A 16,886-nucleotide genomic window follows, 5' to 3' on the forward strand; every position below is an offset into this window, starting at 1 on the left:
CTCCACGTTGGCTAGGCTGATCTTGAATTCTTGACCTCAAATGATCTGCCTGCCTTGGCCTCCCAAAGTGCTGGGATTACAGGCGTGAGCCACTGCGCCCGGCATCAGGAAACCCCTTCTTAAAAAGGATCCCTTGAGCCCAAGAGTTCAAAGTTATGATGAGCTATGATTGCACCATTGCGTTCCAGCCTGGGTGACAGAGAGAGACCCTGCCTCTTAAAAATTTTTTCAAAAAAAGTAAAGTTCAGGCCTAGGTGAGAGGCTGCCAAGGTAGAAGCTGCCAAAGGGGAAGGGAAGCAACCGAGGCCTGGAGACACTCCCATGTGGGAGGATGGGCAGAGGGCAGATGGGCTGAGCTCCCAATTACCAGCCAGGGAGGAGCAAGTGCATTCTAGGCCAGTATTTCTCAGAGTGTGTCCTGCAGAGCTCTCATCTTGCAAGACATTCTGTGGTCACACACACCTGGGAACATGGCATCCTATATCTCCCTCTGGGAGATTCAGAGTGTCCATTCTCATAGTAAAGGCTCTGAAAAGTCCCTAAGGAAACCTATTTTCTGTGTTTATCCCACTGCTTCCCAAGTATACCTGCTCTTTGAATAACGGCCATTAATGCCCTGTGCCCCATTTTTTTTGTGTGTGTGTGTTCTTTTCTTCTCCCCTGCCTTTTTTTTTTTTTTTTGAGATGGAGTCTCACTCTGTCACCCAGGCTGGAGTGCAGTGGCGTGATCTCGGCTCACTGCAACCTCCACCTCCCAAGTTCAAGCAATTCTCCTGCCTCAGCCTCCTAAGTAGCTGGGATTACAGGCACGCACCACCACGCCTGGCTAATTTTTGTATTTTTAGTAGAGACGGGGTTTCACCATGATGGCCAGGCTGGTCTCGAACTCCTGACCTCAGGTGATCCACCCACCTCCCAAAGTGCTGGGATTACAGGTATGAGCCACCACGCCCGGCCCCCATTTGTTTTTGAAGCTGTGATCTAGACCTAATTGAGTATCAGAAGGTCCTTTAGCCACAGAGTTCAGCCTCCTGTTATACTGATGAGGAAACAGAATCCCACCCAGGCTGAGGGCAGCGTGCGGGGCAGTGGAGGAAGTGCTGGATTAGAGGGCAGACACACCTGGGTTTAGTCCATGTGCTGTCATTTACCAGGTGTTCGACCTTGGGCAAATTACTTCTTTTCCCTGGGCCTCAGTTTCTTCATTGGCGAGATGGAGGAAAGAACCCTACCAGTCCTCTGTCTGACAGCCCCAGGATACTTCCAGAGCTTCTCAGAAGGCTGTAGGGATTTGTCCTGGGCTGCACAATCAGAAAGGGCTTCTTGTCCTCCCTGTCCCTCTGCCCTTGGTGGCCCCTTATCCCATACAAGGACCTATTCTAGAGACTGCCTTTGAGTTGAAACCCCAGTGAAACACAGTGGGAAGGGCTGGCTTGCTTGGTGGCAGCTCAGAGGTCCCCCAGGTTTGAAAGGCTCATGCCACCCTCTTCCCCTGCTCTGGGACCTTCCTAGTGGTGAAAAGGGAAGGCAGCAGAAAGAGAATGCTCCCCTTTCTGTCAAGGCCAAAAGTGTCCCCCTGGACAGGACTGTGGCCAAAAGGATGAGGAGTTTTGAGGCATGGGAAGGGGACCCTGGGGTTGGGTCTAGAGTTGTGGTTGTGCCTCCTTCACCACTAGACACAGTTCCACAGCTGGGCAGCCTCCCACAGCTAGACTATATCCACCTGCTGGCACCATCACACACTTATGAGATCATTGCTGGGGCCGGGTTCTAGCCCCATGGAGCTCCTAGCTCTCTGTCCTTGTTTGTTAATCACCCGTCATGTCAGGCCACCATGGGGAACTCCCCCCATTCGCCTTTGCAGGCCTGAGCTCAGCGAGCTGGAAAGAGGCAGCAGGCAACTTTCAGAATGAAATCTGTTTTCCTAACCCTCCCGTCGCAGTCATTCATACCCAGCACGCTGAAGCATATTTTTAGTCACTTTGCAGAATTTAAAATACACCTCGAAGGCGCCAAGAAACACCAGTTGGGGATTAACTCTGCTCACACAAGAGACAGTGGAGGGGGGCGGGGGGGTGCCTTGTGCTGTGTCACCCGTTGGCTATGCCATGACTCACTGTGGCCGACAGCTTCATCAGATGCACCTGCCTGTGGACGTGGGGTCCGGAGAAGCCTGTAGCGGGGAGTGAGCTCCAGCCCCCGGGAATGATGCTAGAGCCTGGGGGGCTCCAGGCCTGCCACAGACTCACTGCCTGTTCTTAATGGGTCACGTCCGTGCCCTGGGACTTGTCTGTGAAACACGGGGAATAATTAACTGGTTTCCGAGGGTCTGTCCAGTTCTAACATTCTGTCCTCTGCACTTTGTACAGGATTTTAATTTCAATGAAAGCCCCAAACAGGTGAATGGGGGAGGGAAGGGGGAGATCGTCACAGAGCCACAGCACCTCTAAGGAGGGGCGAAACCGTGATGGGATGTCAGGAACACAGAAGCACCCCAACCACTCTCCATAGGAGGCAGAACCCCGCCCCATCCCACCAAGGGGAGGTGACCACCCATGGATTTCCAGACTGAATCCCATCCTGCCATCTGCCCCCAGATACAGAAACGGAGACCCAGAGAGTGGGTGCCCTGTTCAGGGTCATGCCACACGCCAGGGCAGAGCTGAGCTAGGACCCAGCCTCCTGTCTGCCACTGGGGGCTTTGTACCCTCTCTAGAACGTACCTGGAAGTCTGAAGCTTGAAGATGTGGCCCCTCAGGAGAGAAGGCCCCTTCTGAATATCCTGTTTCTGTTGGGCCCCAATCACAGCCCTGGCTCTCCCTGCCAGGGGCTGCCGGCCACTCTGTGGGGCAAGGGTAGGGTCCGGGTGCCCACACAGGAATGGGCCCGGGGTAGGTTGGGGGCTGGATCTGGGTTGCCCTGGGGAGGTGGGCGACACAGCCCACCATGACTGGTGGAGGTCTAGGTTCTGGGTCCTCCCTGAACTGTTTAAATCCGGGCGTGTGAGTATCGGAGGAGCCACCGGCTCTCCAACTGGCGCCCCTGACTTTAGCCATCTGAGACTCCTCTCTTCAGTTCTCCCAAATACGCTAGGCTCAAGCCCTCAGCCCGGCTCCCAGAGCCTCCGCCGGGAGTCCACGCCCGAGGCAGGGGTTGGGTGAAGGGTACTGAGTAAGTGCTGGGAGCCCCGTCACCAGCACCCCGCTCCCAGCTCCGTAGCCAGAGCAAACCCTCTCCCGCTCCCCGCGGGCGTTCGCGGCCGGGCGGCCCCGGCGTGACTGCGCCCCCATTGGCAGGAGGGGCTCTGCCGCCCGTGCCCCCAGTCCCCGAGTCCTCCACCCCCAGAGCAGCACGTGCGGGGCGGGGCTGTGGCCCGAGCCCGGAGCTGATTGGACGCGGGCCTGGTAGGCGGGGCCGGGCCGCAGCTGTCAGAGCCGCGGCGGCGACGGAGGCGCATCGAGCTGAGCGGTGGCAGCGCCGCAGCCGGGAACAGAGCGCAGGAGCCGACGGGGCCCGACCAGGATGGTGCAGCGGCGGCTCCGCGGCGCACGCACGCGCTGAGCGGGCCCAAGCTGGGCCCCGCGCCCCCCGCGCCCCCCGCCGCCCCGATCCGGGCCGGCATGATGTGCCTGGAATGCGCCTCGGCGGCGGCGGGCGGCGCGGAGGAGGAGGAGGCGGACGCGGAGCGGCGGCGCCGGCGCCGGGGGGCGCAGCGAGGGGCTGGCGGTAGCGGTTGCTGCGGGGCGCGGGGCGCGGGCGGCGCTGCAGTCTCCGCCGCGGACGATGAGGTGCAGACGCTGTCGGGCAGCGTAAGGCGGGCCCCAACCGGACCCCCCGGCACCCCCGGCTGCGCAGCTGCTGCAAAGGGCCCCGGCGCTCAGCAGCCCAAACCGGCGAGCTTGGGCCGCGGGCGGGGGGCAGCCGCCGCCATCCTCAGCTTGGGCAACGTGCTCAACTACCTGGACAGGTACACCGTGGCAGGTGAGCGAGTGCCCCACCCAGCCCGAGGACCAAGACCCCACCCCATCCCACCACCCGCCTCGAGGCAGGTACCCCAGAGAGCTTTTGGTCCCAGGTTTGCTATCTCCAGGCCCTACGTGAGGTCCCTACGGACCCTCTGCTCAGGCACGACTGGGCAAGGGATGCCTCCGTGCTCCACGGGTACAATCCAGCTCCCCGCTCATACACACCCGGGGCCAAGGGTTAGAGGCGTCCCCACCCCTGGAGCAGCCCGAGCGTCCTCGCCAGCCCTTGACGGCCCATCCGTTGTCCTCTTCTCCAAGAGTCTCCTCTGCGTCTGTCTGTCTCCTTGTCTCTGCGCCCCCTCCAACCCCAGCTGCAGGTCCCCGGGCCTCCTTCCCTTCCCCCAGCCCAGGCCGTCTGTCCGTCCATGGCCCGTCAGTTCCTTCCTTTCTCCGCCGCCTCCACCCCCCTGCGTGCGTGCGGCGAGTGCGCGCGCCCCTTGCGGGTGTGCGCTAGGGAGACCGGGTGTGTGTGCGCGTGGCGGCGCGGTTGTGTGTGTGAGCGCGTGGCTGACAAAGGCTCCGGGCTGCGGGGAGCGGAGGGAGGGGAGGGGCGGGGCGGGTCCGCGGCGCCTGGGGACCCGGGCTGCGGTTTGCAGCTGGCCCTGTACAGAGGCCTGGAGGCGCCTCCCCCTGCTCTATGGTGCTTGGGGTGTAGGGTAGGGCGCAGGCCTTTGGAGCTAGAGACGTGGAGCCCCATCCTCAGGGAGCGTCTCTGGGAATCAGCCTTGAGGACGGGATTGGGATCGATAGAACAACTGGGTTCTAGCCCCAGATTTGCTCCTAATGTGCTTGGTGTGTGACCTTGGGCCAGTCTCAGCGTGTGTTTAGGTCTGTTTGCCCGTTTGTGAGTTGATTGATCATTGGGCCTTTGGGGGACGCACGTGGTTCTGGAATTGCCTTCTGCTGGCTCCCCTCCCCAGCTCTTAGGGATGGGTCTAGGGGTAAGAATTTGCCCTAGACTGAGCTGCTACTGGTTGGGAATGGTGGAGCTTTGAGAGGGAAGGACTTTGGCCAGACTGGCATAGGAAGGCGCTTCCCTGCAGGAGGAGAGCAGTACTGTGTGCCTGGCATGCTGGCCCGGAACCTGCGTAACTACAGCTTAGTAAAATCTGGAGCTACCAGACACACACACAACAGAGAGAAAGAGGAGATAGAGAGGAGAGAGGAAGGATTTATTTCTGGACAGACTCTAAAGAGAACTTTGCGGTAATTGAGAGAAGAGAGCCCGGGCATAAAGCACGTGCCACCTGGCGCCCTTCTCCGGGCCTCAGTCTCCCCCTCTGTTGAATGGAGTTTTGTGTCAAATGGAAGGGAAGAATTCTGATGGGAGGGCAGAGGCTTCCCCCTCCCCCCATTCCTGCTTTCAAACCCGCTTGGCTCTCTGTCCTTCCACTGGAGGAAGTTGGAAGTGGGTACCAGTGGCATCAGTTTCTGGGTCGAGCTATCCCAAAGAGACACTTACTTTGGTCTAGAGAGCAGGAATATTGAGCACCTCCCAAAAACGCCAACTGCTGTCACGCATGCACCATGCTGCCGGGGACCTGGGAGCATAAGTGCCACCCTTTGGGGGAGAAATCAGAGAATACCCTGGGACCTGCAGTCAGTTCAAAAAAGGCTTCTGTACACAGATAGGGGGACCAAGGTCCCTGTACAGCCCCCGTTCAAGATGGCCAGGAAAGTGACTGACTGGCAAAGTTGGAGTTAGATCTAGCAGTAAGGCTCTGCCTGGGAGGACGTCTTCCCACCCTTTCTTAGCTGAAGAATGAATGGTACTACTTCTGACACTGCAGCGCTCTCCAACTTGGTTTTTTTTCCGGCCCCAGACCACCCCCTTTGACGTTCTTAGGGGAACTGCCTCTGCCAGGGGCAGAGCCAGAGAGGGTGGGATCAGGGAGGGCTGGCGCTTATCTGCTCCCACTTCTACCCAGGTCTCAGAGTCAGATTGTCAGAATGGGGGAATGAGATAGGAAATTTGTGGTGAATTGGTAAAGGGAGGTGGGGAGTGGTGGCTAAGAGGGGCGTGGGGGCGGTTAGGGAGGAAGGCCCGGAAAGCCCTGTGCAAACACCCGCCTGGGCTGCGCCTCCCTCCCTCTCGTGGCCTGGAGTGGGAGCTCACGCACCACCCTACCCCCAACACACAACAGACACAGGTTTCCTCTCCGGATAAGCCTGGTTGCCCCTCTCTTAATGGTAGATTTCCCCATCTCCACTTCCCCAAGTTCAGTTTTTAGGAATATTTATTATCTCTATGGTAACTACTGTGGCTTGATGTGCTAGGGCCAGGGGAGTGCTCATCCCAGGCGTGAGTGCACCTGTTGCTGGCTGGCCCAGCTGGGACAGAGATGGGGATGTAGAGACTCCATTGCTCAGTCTTTGATGCTTGCACCTACCTGGCCCCAGCTCCCCACCAAAGAAGGAAGGGAGGTCCCACTCTCCTTTAACTCTGTCCTTTAAATCTGTTTTTTCATAGTACTGACCAGCTTTGTCCAAAAGAAATATAATGTAAGCCACATATTCCGGTCAAATTTTCTGGTAGCTGGGTTAAAATAGTACAAGAAATAGGTGCGATTAATTAATACTATATTTTATTTAACTCAATATATCCAACATATTTCAACACGTAATCAATATAAAAGTTGTTAGGGCCAGGCGCGGTGGCTCACGCCTGTATACCCAGCACTTTGGGAGGCCGAGGTGGGTGGATCACCTGAGGTCGGAAGTTAGAGACCAGCGGGGTCAATGTGGTGAAACCCCCATCTCTACTAAAGTAAATACAAAAATTAGCTAGCATGATGGTGCACACCTGTAGTCCCAGCTACTCGGGAGGCTGAGGCAGGAGAATCACTTGAACTCAGGAGGTGGAGGTTGCAGTGAGCCGAGTTCACGCCACTGCACTCCAGCCTGGGTGACAGAGTGAGACTCTGTCTCAAAAAAAAAAATATCTATCTATCTATATATATATACACACACATATGTATGTTGTTATTGGGATATTTTGCCTCCCTTTTCATACTAAGTCTTTGAAACCCAGTATGTGTATTTTCCATTCATAGCACATGTCAATATCACGGTGGCCAGGGGCCACTAGAGTGGACAGTGCAGGTCTAGAGTCTTTGCTGCCAGAGTTCGAGGCAAGGCTCTTCAGCTTCCCAGCCGTGTGACCTTGAAGACATCACCTGAGCCTTCTGTGTGATCATTCCCCTCCCGCCTGCCTCCCGGGTTGCGTGGGATAAATGAGACTGTATCTCGAGCACCTGGGACGGGGCCAGATTCCTAGGAGGGCTTCATGAGTGCCAGCTGCCTTCTCCTTCATGCCTCTGCTCAAGCTGGGCCCCTGGCCATGATGCCTTTCCTGGTTTTTTTTTTGTTGTTGTTGTTCTGTTTTTTGTTCTGTTTATGACAGTCCTTTCAGGACACCTTTGCGAACCCCTCCCTTCTCCACAGGGCTGGTCTCCATCCTGGGAACTCTAGTAGCTTCTGCCTCTGCGCAAGCATTCCCAGCGCCACCCGGTGAACCTGCTAATTACGGCCTCTCCTCCGCCCCATGAGAACCCCCTGAGGGCAGCAGGCCTCAGAGCCGGTGAGGAGGGCCAGGCTCCTGTGCTTGCTCTTCTTACCGAGCATTGCTTCAATTGGATGAAATTGAGGTAGCCCAGAAACCTCTTCTAAATCCTTCCTTGCACCTCCTTGTGCAGATGGGAACACAGCCATCCAGAGAACAAAGACACTTACCCAAGGTCACACGAGGGGTGGAGCAGGGCCACACCAGCCAGAGCAGCATCCTCTCCAGCCCCAGGAGCCCCAGGTGGAGGTAGGGGCATGACCCTTGCTTCTGGCCTGGGAACGCAGAGGCTCTGCGGGCTCAGGCAAGAGCCCTTTGGGTAGGTGAATTTCAGTTTAATTGAGCCAAGGCAGTTTGAGCTCCCCTAGGGCACATGGCTCCTGCTCCCATGGTCCCTACCAGCCTAGCAGCCACCCAGTCTGCATTCTGAGCCCACTCCTCGCTGCCAGGTCAGGAGAAGGAGGGAGTCCCTCAGACGGGGGTCTCACGCCCCCTCTAACCAGCTCTGCTTCCTGGTGCCAGAGCCACCTCTGCCGCCCAGGCTGCCATTCTTACCTCTGTGAAATGGAAGCAGAGCTGAGGGTGTAGGTGGCATCATTTTGCCCCTGGAACCAGGCCCCACAAGAGGGAGCTGGCCCCTGGCCTTGTTTATGGGTGGCAAATGACTATTTGGGAACTGAGATCCTTCCCCAACTTCTGTGGGGTACCTGTTCTCTTCTCGAGACCTATTTTCTTTCCCTTTGATCCGGCCTGGGGCAGCCTGGGCACTTGGAGTTGGGTGGAGTGGGGGCTGTTGAGGAAAGGCAGAGCCTTGCCCTGGGGGAGTCCTTTCTGCCAAAGAAGCTGAGACTGGTATCCATGGCAACTGCTCACTAACACAAACCCAGAAGGAGCGATGAGCATAGGGACCCAGCTGGGAACATAAGCCGAGAGGGACTTTGGGGCTTCCCCGGAGCAGCTGAGCTGGGTGCAGGAGAAGGGGGTGCCAGGCTGGGGCTCACTCTCCTATTGGCCTTTTTTTTTTTTTCTGGTCTGTCCTGTTAAGTCTATCCAGAATTGAAAGATGGGGAAACTGAGGCCCAGGGTCTTTTACAGGGTCACCTGGTGGGTAGATGACCTGTCTTGTGGCTCTGTGGCTCCCTTTAGATAAGGATGACCACCTTAAGGATAAACAGTGCCCCTGCCTTGCCCTCTTAGGTGGCCTTGTCCTGGCCACTGCCACATCTGCACTGTGGAGAAACCCCAGCTAAGGTCTGAGGGGCAGGGCATCCGGAGTGTCTGACTGGCAGGCTCAGCACCCAGGTGAAGCGCCAGGTGGCTTAGAATGTCAGCGCCCTTGTGACTAACTGCCTGCTGCCCACTTCCTTGCTCCTGCTTCCTTTTCAAGGCACCTTTCAGCAGGCTCTGCCAGCCCCTCCGCTGTGCTGTCATCCGTCAGAGGAAGTGCCTTGAAACATAGTACCTTGGTCTGGGGCCCCGGGCCAGTGATGGCCCTGGCCTGTGCCTCTGTTTCTCATTTAGTGGATGAGGCAGGAAGGCTGCAGGTCTGCAGGTGATAGCCTGTTCTGAGAGGGAGGCTGCCCTGTCCAGAGCTGCTCAGAGGAGCTCCTTGTTCCTTCCCCAGATCCTTCTGCAATAGGAAGTGGCCTTTGTTTCTGCCTGTGGGGGCCTGAAATCTTGAAGGTGGAAGGGGGACGAGAGTGAGGGAGTCCAGGAGAACACTGGCCCGATCCCCGGGCTTCTGGGGCTGGGCTCCCTCTTGAGCTCCAAATGTCTTCTGGGCTGAGCTTCCTGTTCCTGGCTCTGCCAGCCTTCGCCAGCTTTACTGTGTGACTGGAGGCAAATTCTGACCCTCTCTGATCCCTGAATCCATGATAGATGATTTTTGTCCCTCTCTTGCTGTTGTCAGTGTCTTGCCCCCAAAGATAGTGTGGTGCACTTGGTCTCAGGAACTCTAGTCTGCTGGTCCCTGGCTCTGCCTGCACCTCCCTTCCCCAGGACAACCAGATCTGCTTCCCGGGAGCTACAGTAGCCAACTGCGCTTGCCCCTGGTGGGTCTCAGCGGTGTCGTCTTTCCAGGATGCCGTCTCCGGTGCTCTGGGCTGAACCAAGTGCCTACCTCCTGGTTTTGAACTGTACTCTGCTCCACCTCCATCACAGCACCTATCCCCATGGAAGGTCACCATCCCCCTCTAGCCATGAGGGGCAGAGCCTGGTCACAGCTGGAACCCCTTCATGCATAGGAGACTGACCCAGGCTTGAGCCCTGTTGACTGAGTCACAGACTCAGTTGACTGAGACTTGGGTTGACTCATACCTGCCTGACCCAAAGCACATCCTTCTGGGCTGAAAGGGCACTGGTAGGTTTGGACAGCTCAGGTGAAGGGCCAGGCCCCTATGCTGACATCAGGGTTTCTCCGACAGTGGCTGGTGCTGTCTCTTTGTTCTGACCAGGGCTCACAATGAGCCTCAGGGCCTGAGTCTCCAGGAAGGAAATGGGAGGACGTAGTCGGCGGCAGTCCCTGTCTACCCAGTCCTCAGCCCTGACAATGAGGCCGCCCAACCCCCAAGCTGGGCAGAGCGGCTTTTCCACATTCAGGAGGGCACAGTGGCTTTGCCCTGTCTCTTCTGCAGCTAGGGCTGGCCCAGGTCACACAGTGAGGCCGTGTGAGGAAGAGCACCGGTCTGCTCTGGGCCTGGTCCTCGCCTGGTGGCTGGGAGGTTGGTGAGTGGGGCCATAGGGGAGATGACAGTAGAGCATTGGCATCGGGGCAAGAAACAAACCTGGAACGAGGCACTAGCCAGAGCTTGGAGGCTGGGGACAGAGTCCTGTCCTCCTGCTTTCCTCTGCCCTCTTGGAGCCCTTGCTAGGGTCTCCCCACTCCCACTCCTAGAGCCACGAGGTCTTCGTGATTCCTTCACTGTCAGGCATGGAGTTCCTGAATGGGCTTCCAGGAGGCAAAGAGCAGGATCAGGCTTTGTAAACTGAAAAGGGCTGTGCCTGGGGAGGGGTGGGGTTACTTGGTCTCACAGCTGTTTCTGGCACCCGTGCGAGCACAGCTGGTGTGGATGTTGAGGGGTGACTGCTTGCAGCCTTTTTGGGGGGAGTTGTCGGGGTGCAGGTGGGGAACATAGGCCAGATGTGGGAGCCTGGGGACCAGCTCAGCCTGGCTCCTGCACCCTCTGACCTGCTCACCTTCTGCGTGTCAGCTTCCATCTGAGGCGGGGAGCAGCAGTCCCTGGCCGCCTCGGCTACTGAAGCAGCACGTGGCGAGAAGGCTGAGGGTTTGTGGGCTTGAGGGGAGCCATTCTGAGGTCTCTTATCTCTTCCCCACCCTCTTCCCCAGGCCCCTGCCTTATCCTGTGTCTGGCTGGCATATCATGACCCACTGGCCACACCCCCTGTGGGTCATGATAAGGCTGTGGCCACCTTATCCCTGGCCCCTGGTGGTCTTGGGAGTCCCTGGGCCAGGACGGGGCTGGGGAGGCTGAGCTGGGGAAGGAGTAGCTGTGCAAAGCCCCCAAATTGCTAAGGCAGAGCCTGGTTCCAGTAAAGCTGGCCCCAAATGATAGACTAGAACCACAGGCCAGAGGCCCGCGGCCCGGCTCCGCCCCGCCCACTCTTGGCATAGAGACACAGCAGGGAGGAGGGGGGCACTCTTGGCTCCAGGGTGGTGTGTCTAGGGCTAGCGGGGTCTGCGGGCAGGACTCTCGGGTGGGGAGGGGTGTTTCTCTAAGAGGCCAAGGCTCTGGGCTGGGGGCCTCATCCTCATGGTCCCTGCAGAGACGATCACTAAGCTGCTCTGCCATTAATGACCCAGATTTGCAGGGTGGCTTGGGGGTAGGGGACCAGCACACGTAGAACAAACCCAGTTGAGATTCAGAAATGAACCCAGCAGGGATGTCTTGGGATTCTGGGCCACTTCTGAAATGGGCAACCTGAGGCCCAGCTGTTCCTGAAGGTCACGTAGCCTCCTCTGGGCAGACGGGGGCAGGACCTTGCCCTGGGCAAGCCTGGGGGTGAGTAGGAGTGAGTGTGCCTGGGTCCAGGGCACTGGCTCAGGGACTGCCTTGGCCCAGTCCCTAGGCTGGTGGGGTGCCGGCGGGGCCGGGCTGTGGGTTCCCAGCCTTAGCCATCCAGCGCCAGGTCAGCAGAGCCAGGCTCTCCGGCCCCTGTAATTACCGGGGTGGGAGCTGCAGCCGAGCCAGAGCAGGGGTAAGACTCCCAGCGTGAGCCAGCACTGAGGCCTCCACATGGGGACCTGGGTCCCTCTGAGAGGGACTGGTCAAGGGCGTCAGGGCCCATCCTTTCAGATCCCTAGGCCCTGTCTTTCCAGGCATCTGCCCCCATTCTGGATAAAAGAAAACCAAGGTGGGAATGCCCCATTGTTCTCAAGTCATAGCTGGGGCTGTGTCCTGTCCCACTAGTTAACGACCAATGATAACATTTATGACATTTATTGAGGACCTACTATGTGCCAGGCACTATTCTAAACACTGTATGTGGATTAACCTACTTAAACCTCAACAACCATATGAAATGAAGCAGATCTTCAAATTAAGCCATATTACAGAGGAGGAAACTGGCACAGAGAGGTTATGTTATTTCCCCAAGGTCACACAGCAGAGAAAGTGGGAAAACCAGGATTTAAACCCAGATGCTCCAGTTCTGGAGCCCATGCTCTTGAGAATTTAGCTAAGCCACCTGCTGCTCTGAGACAGGCTCAGGTAGGGTGAACGTGGGCTGATATTGACTGTGCTTGGGGAAAGCAGGGGGTACGCGGGGACAAGCTTGAGTGCCAGGTGCCCTGTCTGGGCTGCCTAGGAAGGAAGAGACCTCAGGATCACGCTGTTGGCATCTTGCATTTGAGGCTGGCCTGAGCCGAGGGCTCTTGAGGTCAGTGTGGATTTCCTCTTACACCTTGGCCTTTCGAGGATTCTGTGATGTCAGCAGATTGGACCTGGCTGGAGGAGGGAGGAGGAGGCCAGGAGTCCTGGAATCGGGGCTTGACTCCTCTCAGGGCTACTGAAGGACCAGCAGTGATGGGGAATCACTGTGAATGTCTGGGGTAAGCTGTTGAGTAAGTCAGGGCCAGAGTCCATCCAATTCTGGGGGTGCCCTTGAGGGTATAGGCACCACTTCACCAAGAGCCTCAGAGGAAAGAGGCAGGTGTCCTGGTAGACGCGACCTTGGATCTGGGCCCTAGAGGTGAGGCAGGTCTTAACGGCTAGAGAGGGATAGCCCAGGAAGAGGCACAGCTGTGGCCAGGGCTGGGCGGCCTACAGCCTGTGATGTGTGGTTCCAGGGCGCTCAGAGCAGCCCGGCCAGTGGTTTCCAATCACCTGGGCAGTGCGTTTGTAGAGTCTTGGGTCGTACATCTAGAAAGGGTGACTCTGCAGATTTGGGGAGGGCCCCAGGAAGCTGTATTTTAATAAGCACCTTCCCTAAAGGTGATTGGGATTCTCAGGCAGGTTTGGGGATCTTCCCAGTCTCTGCATTTACACAGGAAGAAATAGGGGTCCAGGGAGGTGAAAAGTCATGGCTAGCGGCATTCCCCTTTGCCTGGAGTCAGGGGCTGTATGTGTGTGCGGTGGGCACTGTGGTTGGGAGAAGAGCTGGCTTAGGGCCAGACCGTGGAGGCCTCAAATGCTAGAATTCTGGGAGGCAATGGGGCTGCTAAGTGTGAGTGGGCAGCCATAGCCCCGGCCAATACTCATAGAGCCGCGCCTGGCACAAAGTAGTTGGCGGATACATGTCAATATGTGCATTGTCGTTGTTGTTATTGGTACTATTACTGAGCCAGGGGTCTGGGCCAGTGGATCTTGAAGGACTGGTGGATGATTCTGAGGCCAGAGGTGACCAGTGGGCCACAGCATTAGCTCCTTGAGTCCAGGAACTGTCTTGTGGTCTCTAGAGGCCCAGGCCAGGACCTAGAACTCAGTAGGAGATTCGTAAGAGCTTGTGAGATCAGGCAGCAGGAGGGATGCCGGCTGGCCGGCAGGGGTTGGAGGCAGGGAGCCCAGGGAGGAGGCTGGGCGATGAAGCAGATGGAGAATCACTGGGGACCATTCACGAGGCGGAGGGAGCCAAAGGGGTATCCTGGCTGACTCCCAGGGTCCTGCAGTGTCCTACAGGGTCCGCTTAGGGAATGGGGACCCAGTGGTGAGCTGAGGAGTCAGAGTCAGGAGGCTAGGAAACAGGGATGAGAGTGTCTGGGGGTTGAGCCTCCAGGAGGTGGTTGGTTTCAGAGGAGGAAAGGAGGTGAGAATATTGACTTGGGAAGGGAAAGAGCTCTCAAGAACTTCTTAGCTGAGTGTGGTGGTGCACGCCTGTGGTCCCAGCTACTCGGGAGGCTGAGGCAGGAGGATGGCTGGAGCCCAAAAGGCTGAGGCTGCAGTGAGCTGTGATTGTGCCACTGCACTTTAGCCTGGGTCAGAGAGCAAGACCCTGTCTCAAAACAACAACAAATACTGTCACCTGTGAAAGGAGGCGAGGAAAGGAACAGCTGGCAGAGGGGACGAGTCAGAGCTGTTCTCACCACCAGGGTGAGGGAGGTGTGGGCGTGTTTGTGGGCTGCTGTGCAGGAGCCAGAAGCCAGGGAGAGGCTGAGTGCACGGGCCCAAGCCAAGGACTGCCCCAGCGCAGCCTCCCTGCCAGGCGAGAGAGACAGTTGGCCCAGAGTAGGGGACGCTGGCCTCAGACAAGAGGTGAGACCTCCCGGGGCTTGGGAGGTATGTAACTGTTGTCAATGGATGTTGTTCCAGAATGTTTTCTTGGGTGATGAGGACCCTGTGGCCAGGAGACAATTCTGGCTGTGGATTTGGGGTGCTGCCTGGAGAGGCCTGCATTGCGGCTGTGTTGGCTGGGGTCTGCATCTGGGGTAGGAACCCCACTTTGCATGCACGCCTGGCGGGGTGGGCTTGGCCTGAGCTGTGGGAGGCTGCTCCTGGGCGTGAGGCCCATCCTGTGACCCACCAAACCTCAGCCTCCAGGAAAGAGGCTAAAAATAAGGCTGTGGTGAAGAAGGGAGGGGTGCGTGGGCCCGAGCCGTGCTGGAGCCCAAAGGAAAATCTGAGGCGACCCGCCGAGCTGCTGTGACACACGCTTCCCGTGCCAGCGGCCAGCGGGATCTCGCCCTCCTGTGGCTGTGGCCGCTTCTAGGCCCGGAAGAGGGAAAGCAAGCCAGAAAGGCTCAGCCCGGGTCCGACCTTGGGCCTCGCAGCCTGCAGGAAGCCCTCCTCCCTGGGAAGGTTCTCTCTGGTCTTTTTCCTGGAGCTTGGCCTTGGACCCGAGGCTGGGCGCCGGGGAGTGGTGGGATGGGGGCAGGCCATGTTATCCAAAGCTTCCCGTGTCCTGGGAACTGCCCAGGACTTCCCAGAGGCCTCAGACGCCCACGTGGATGTGGAGGAATGTCCTCCCTCTACCAGGAGCTCTATGCGATAGGAAGTCAGGGGAAGGCTTCCTGGAGGCAGAGGCAAATCCTGGACCTTGAAGTCATCCGATGGGGAAGTGTGCAGCTGGATGGCTGGATACTGCAGGGAGGAAGCGAGAGTGCTTTGATTTGCCGTGGACACAGGATGTCGTCATGATGGCTATTTTGATACGGCCTCCCTCCCAGAAATGGAACCTGCAGTTACTGCAGACCCATGTCCCTCCTCTGGACTATGGACAGGGACCCTCCTGCCTCCTCCTGACTCTGTCCATCCCCTTGTCCACCCGACACCAAAATCGTGACAGTCCCTGCTCTGGGTCCTGGAGATGACCCGCCACGGCTCCTGCCTTGCTTGTGGTCTAGTGGAGGATGAAGCCGCATTCACCCACGTGTGAAGTCCCTGTGGGCCATGTGTGTGCTGGGCCCTGCAGGACACCAGCAAACCACGCAGAAGGCAGCGTGGCAGGAGAACAAGCTTTGGTTTTTGGCAATAGACCTGGTTTCAGATCTCACCTCCAAAACAGAATGTACTGTGTGACGAATTACTTCATGTCTCAGAACCTCGGTTTCTTCTATATAAAATGGGATGAGAATCATAAATACCAGCACAGATAGTGAGGACAGCGTCTGTACCATCTTCAAAGCCTCACGCAGTTCCTTGGAACTTAGCGGGAAGCAGTAACTAGCGGCTGTCAGCTCAGGAGGAGCTCATAGCTGCGCTTCTGTGTGCATTCCTTTTTAGAACCCACTCATCCTGGTGGGCCCAGCGCTAAAACGAGTTTGGACAGGGGAGAGTGGGGGCAACTAACTTATTGAGGGTGGTGGGAGGGGAGCAAGCAGGGGAGATATTCCAGAACAGGAGGCATCTGAACTGGCCTTGAAGAAGTGGCAGGAGTGAGCCTAGTTGACGGAGTTGTACCAGAATAGAAGAGGAAGTGTGTGGAGTCAGGGGGCCACGAGTAGCTTGGGGTGGCTAGTGGAGGGGTGGTGTCTTGAGAAGTGAGGCCGGAGGGTGGGGCTGGCAGGGCCGCACCTTCACCCTGTGGTCTGGTGAAGGGCCTGGACACAGGGGAGCCCCAGATGACAGTGACTGTGCCACAGAGGGATGGGATCAAACCCACACATCAGGAGGGGGAACAGAATCCTGACCCAGAAAGGAATGGGTTGTGGGGCCGTGAGCCTCTGGGGCTGGGTCGGGGCACCTCAGAGGTCCCTCTTGCTGGCTCTGCCATCCACAGGCCTAGGATTGGCCCCGGCTTCTACCTTCAAGGCAAAGCCACAGCCTCTGCCTTGGTTATTAAGTCATTAACTGGGCCTCACACAGCCTCTTCATTACGGGTAATTATGGTCAATCCACTCAGGGCATGAACAAGGAGGAAGACAGCTTCTCTGGCTGTCAGGCTGCTAGGACATCCGCCCGTCTGTCCTGCATTCCGGGAAATTGCTCAGGATTCCAACCTGGGTCTCGGAAGGGACAGTGACATTCCAGCCTCCCCACTCCTTCCACACCCCCAGTCCCAGCTGCCAGCAGGATCCTCATACAGCACCTGGAGATTCCACTTTTTCCTACTTCCCTGTGGTGTGACTTTGAGCCCATGGCCTAACTTCCTATGCTCCAGTTTCCTCATCTGTCAACTTAGATACTAGTACCAGCCTCCTAGGGCTGTGTGAGGATTAAACAGGCATTTAATGCTCAGTTAGGCAAACCATCATCTGTTGAATGCTGCCATCATCATCGTCGTCATGAAGAGCTCTGGAGTCCCCCAAAGGCCTCTGTCCCTGCCTGTGGGGCCCCCAAGGGCAGGGCCATCTCCTCCTCCTCCTTCCCCTGTCCCTTCTCACTGCAGAAGTACTATGGTCAGGGGGG

The 16,886-nt window shown here is 57.5% G+C and overlaps 1 protein-coding gene across 4 annotated transcripts in view; it reads left to right on the forward strand.

Annotated features, from left to right (window-relative positions):
* Positions 1 to 3,446: 3,446 nt before the first annotated feature.
* Positions 3,447 to 16,886, forward strand: part of SPNS2 (SPNS lysolipid transporter 2, sphingosine-1-phosphate) — a 39,271-nt gene continuing 25,831 nt past the window's right edge. For 2 of the 4 annotated variants that reach the window (XR_009211043.1, XM_032137920.2), the window contains exon 1: positions 3,447 to 3,981. Coding sequence is in view for 2 of the 4 variants with exons in the window: in XM_032137920.2 (XP_031993811.1) it covers positions 3,621 to 3,981 (361 nt within the window). In the remaining 2 variants the exon portion in view is untranslated. The remainder of the gene's footprint in view (positions 3,982 to 16,886) is intronic. The other 2 variants (XR_004245286.2, XM_058431286.1) reach the window with 1 other exon arrangement.

The sequence above is a fragment of the Hylobates moloch genome, unplaced genomic scaffold, assembly GCF_009828535.3.
Source record: "Hylobates moloch isolate HMO894 unplaced genomic scaffold, HMol_V3 SCAFFOLD_19, whole genome shotgun sequence".
Classification (NCBI taxonomy): domain Eukaryota; kingdom Metazoa; phylum Chordata; class Mammalia; order Primates; family Hylobatidae; genus Hylobates; species Hylobates moloch.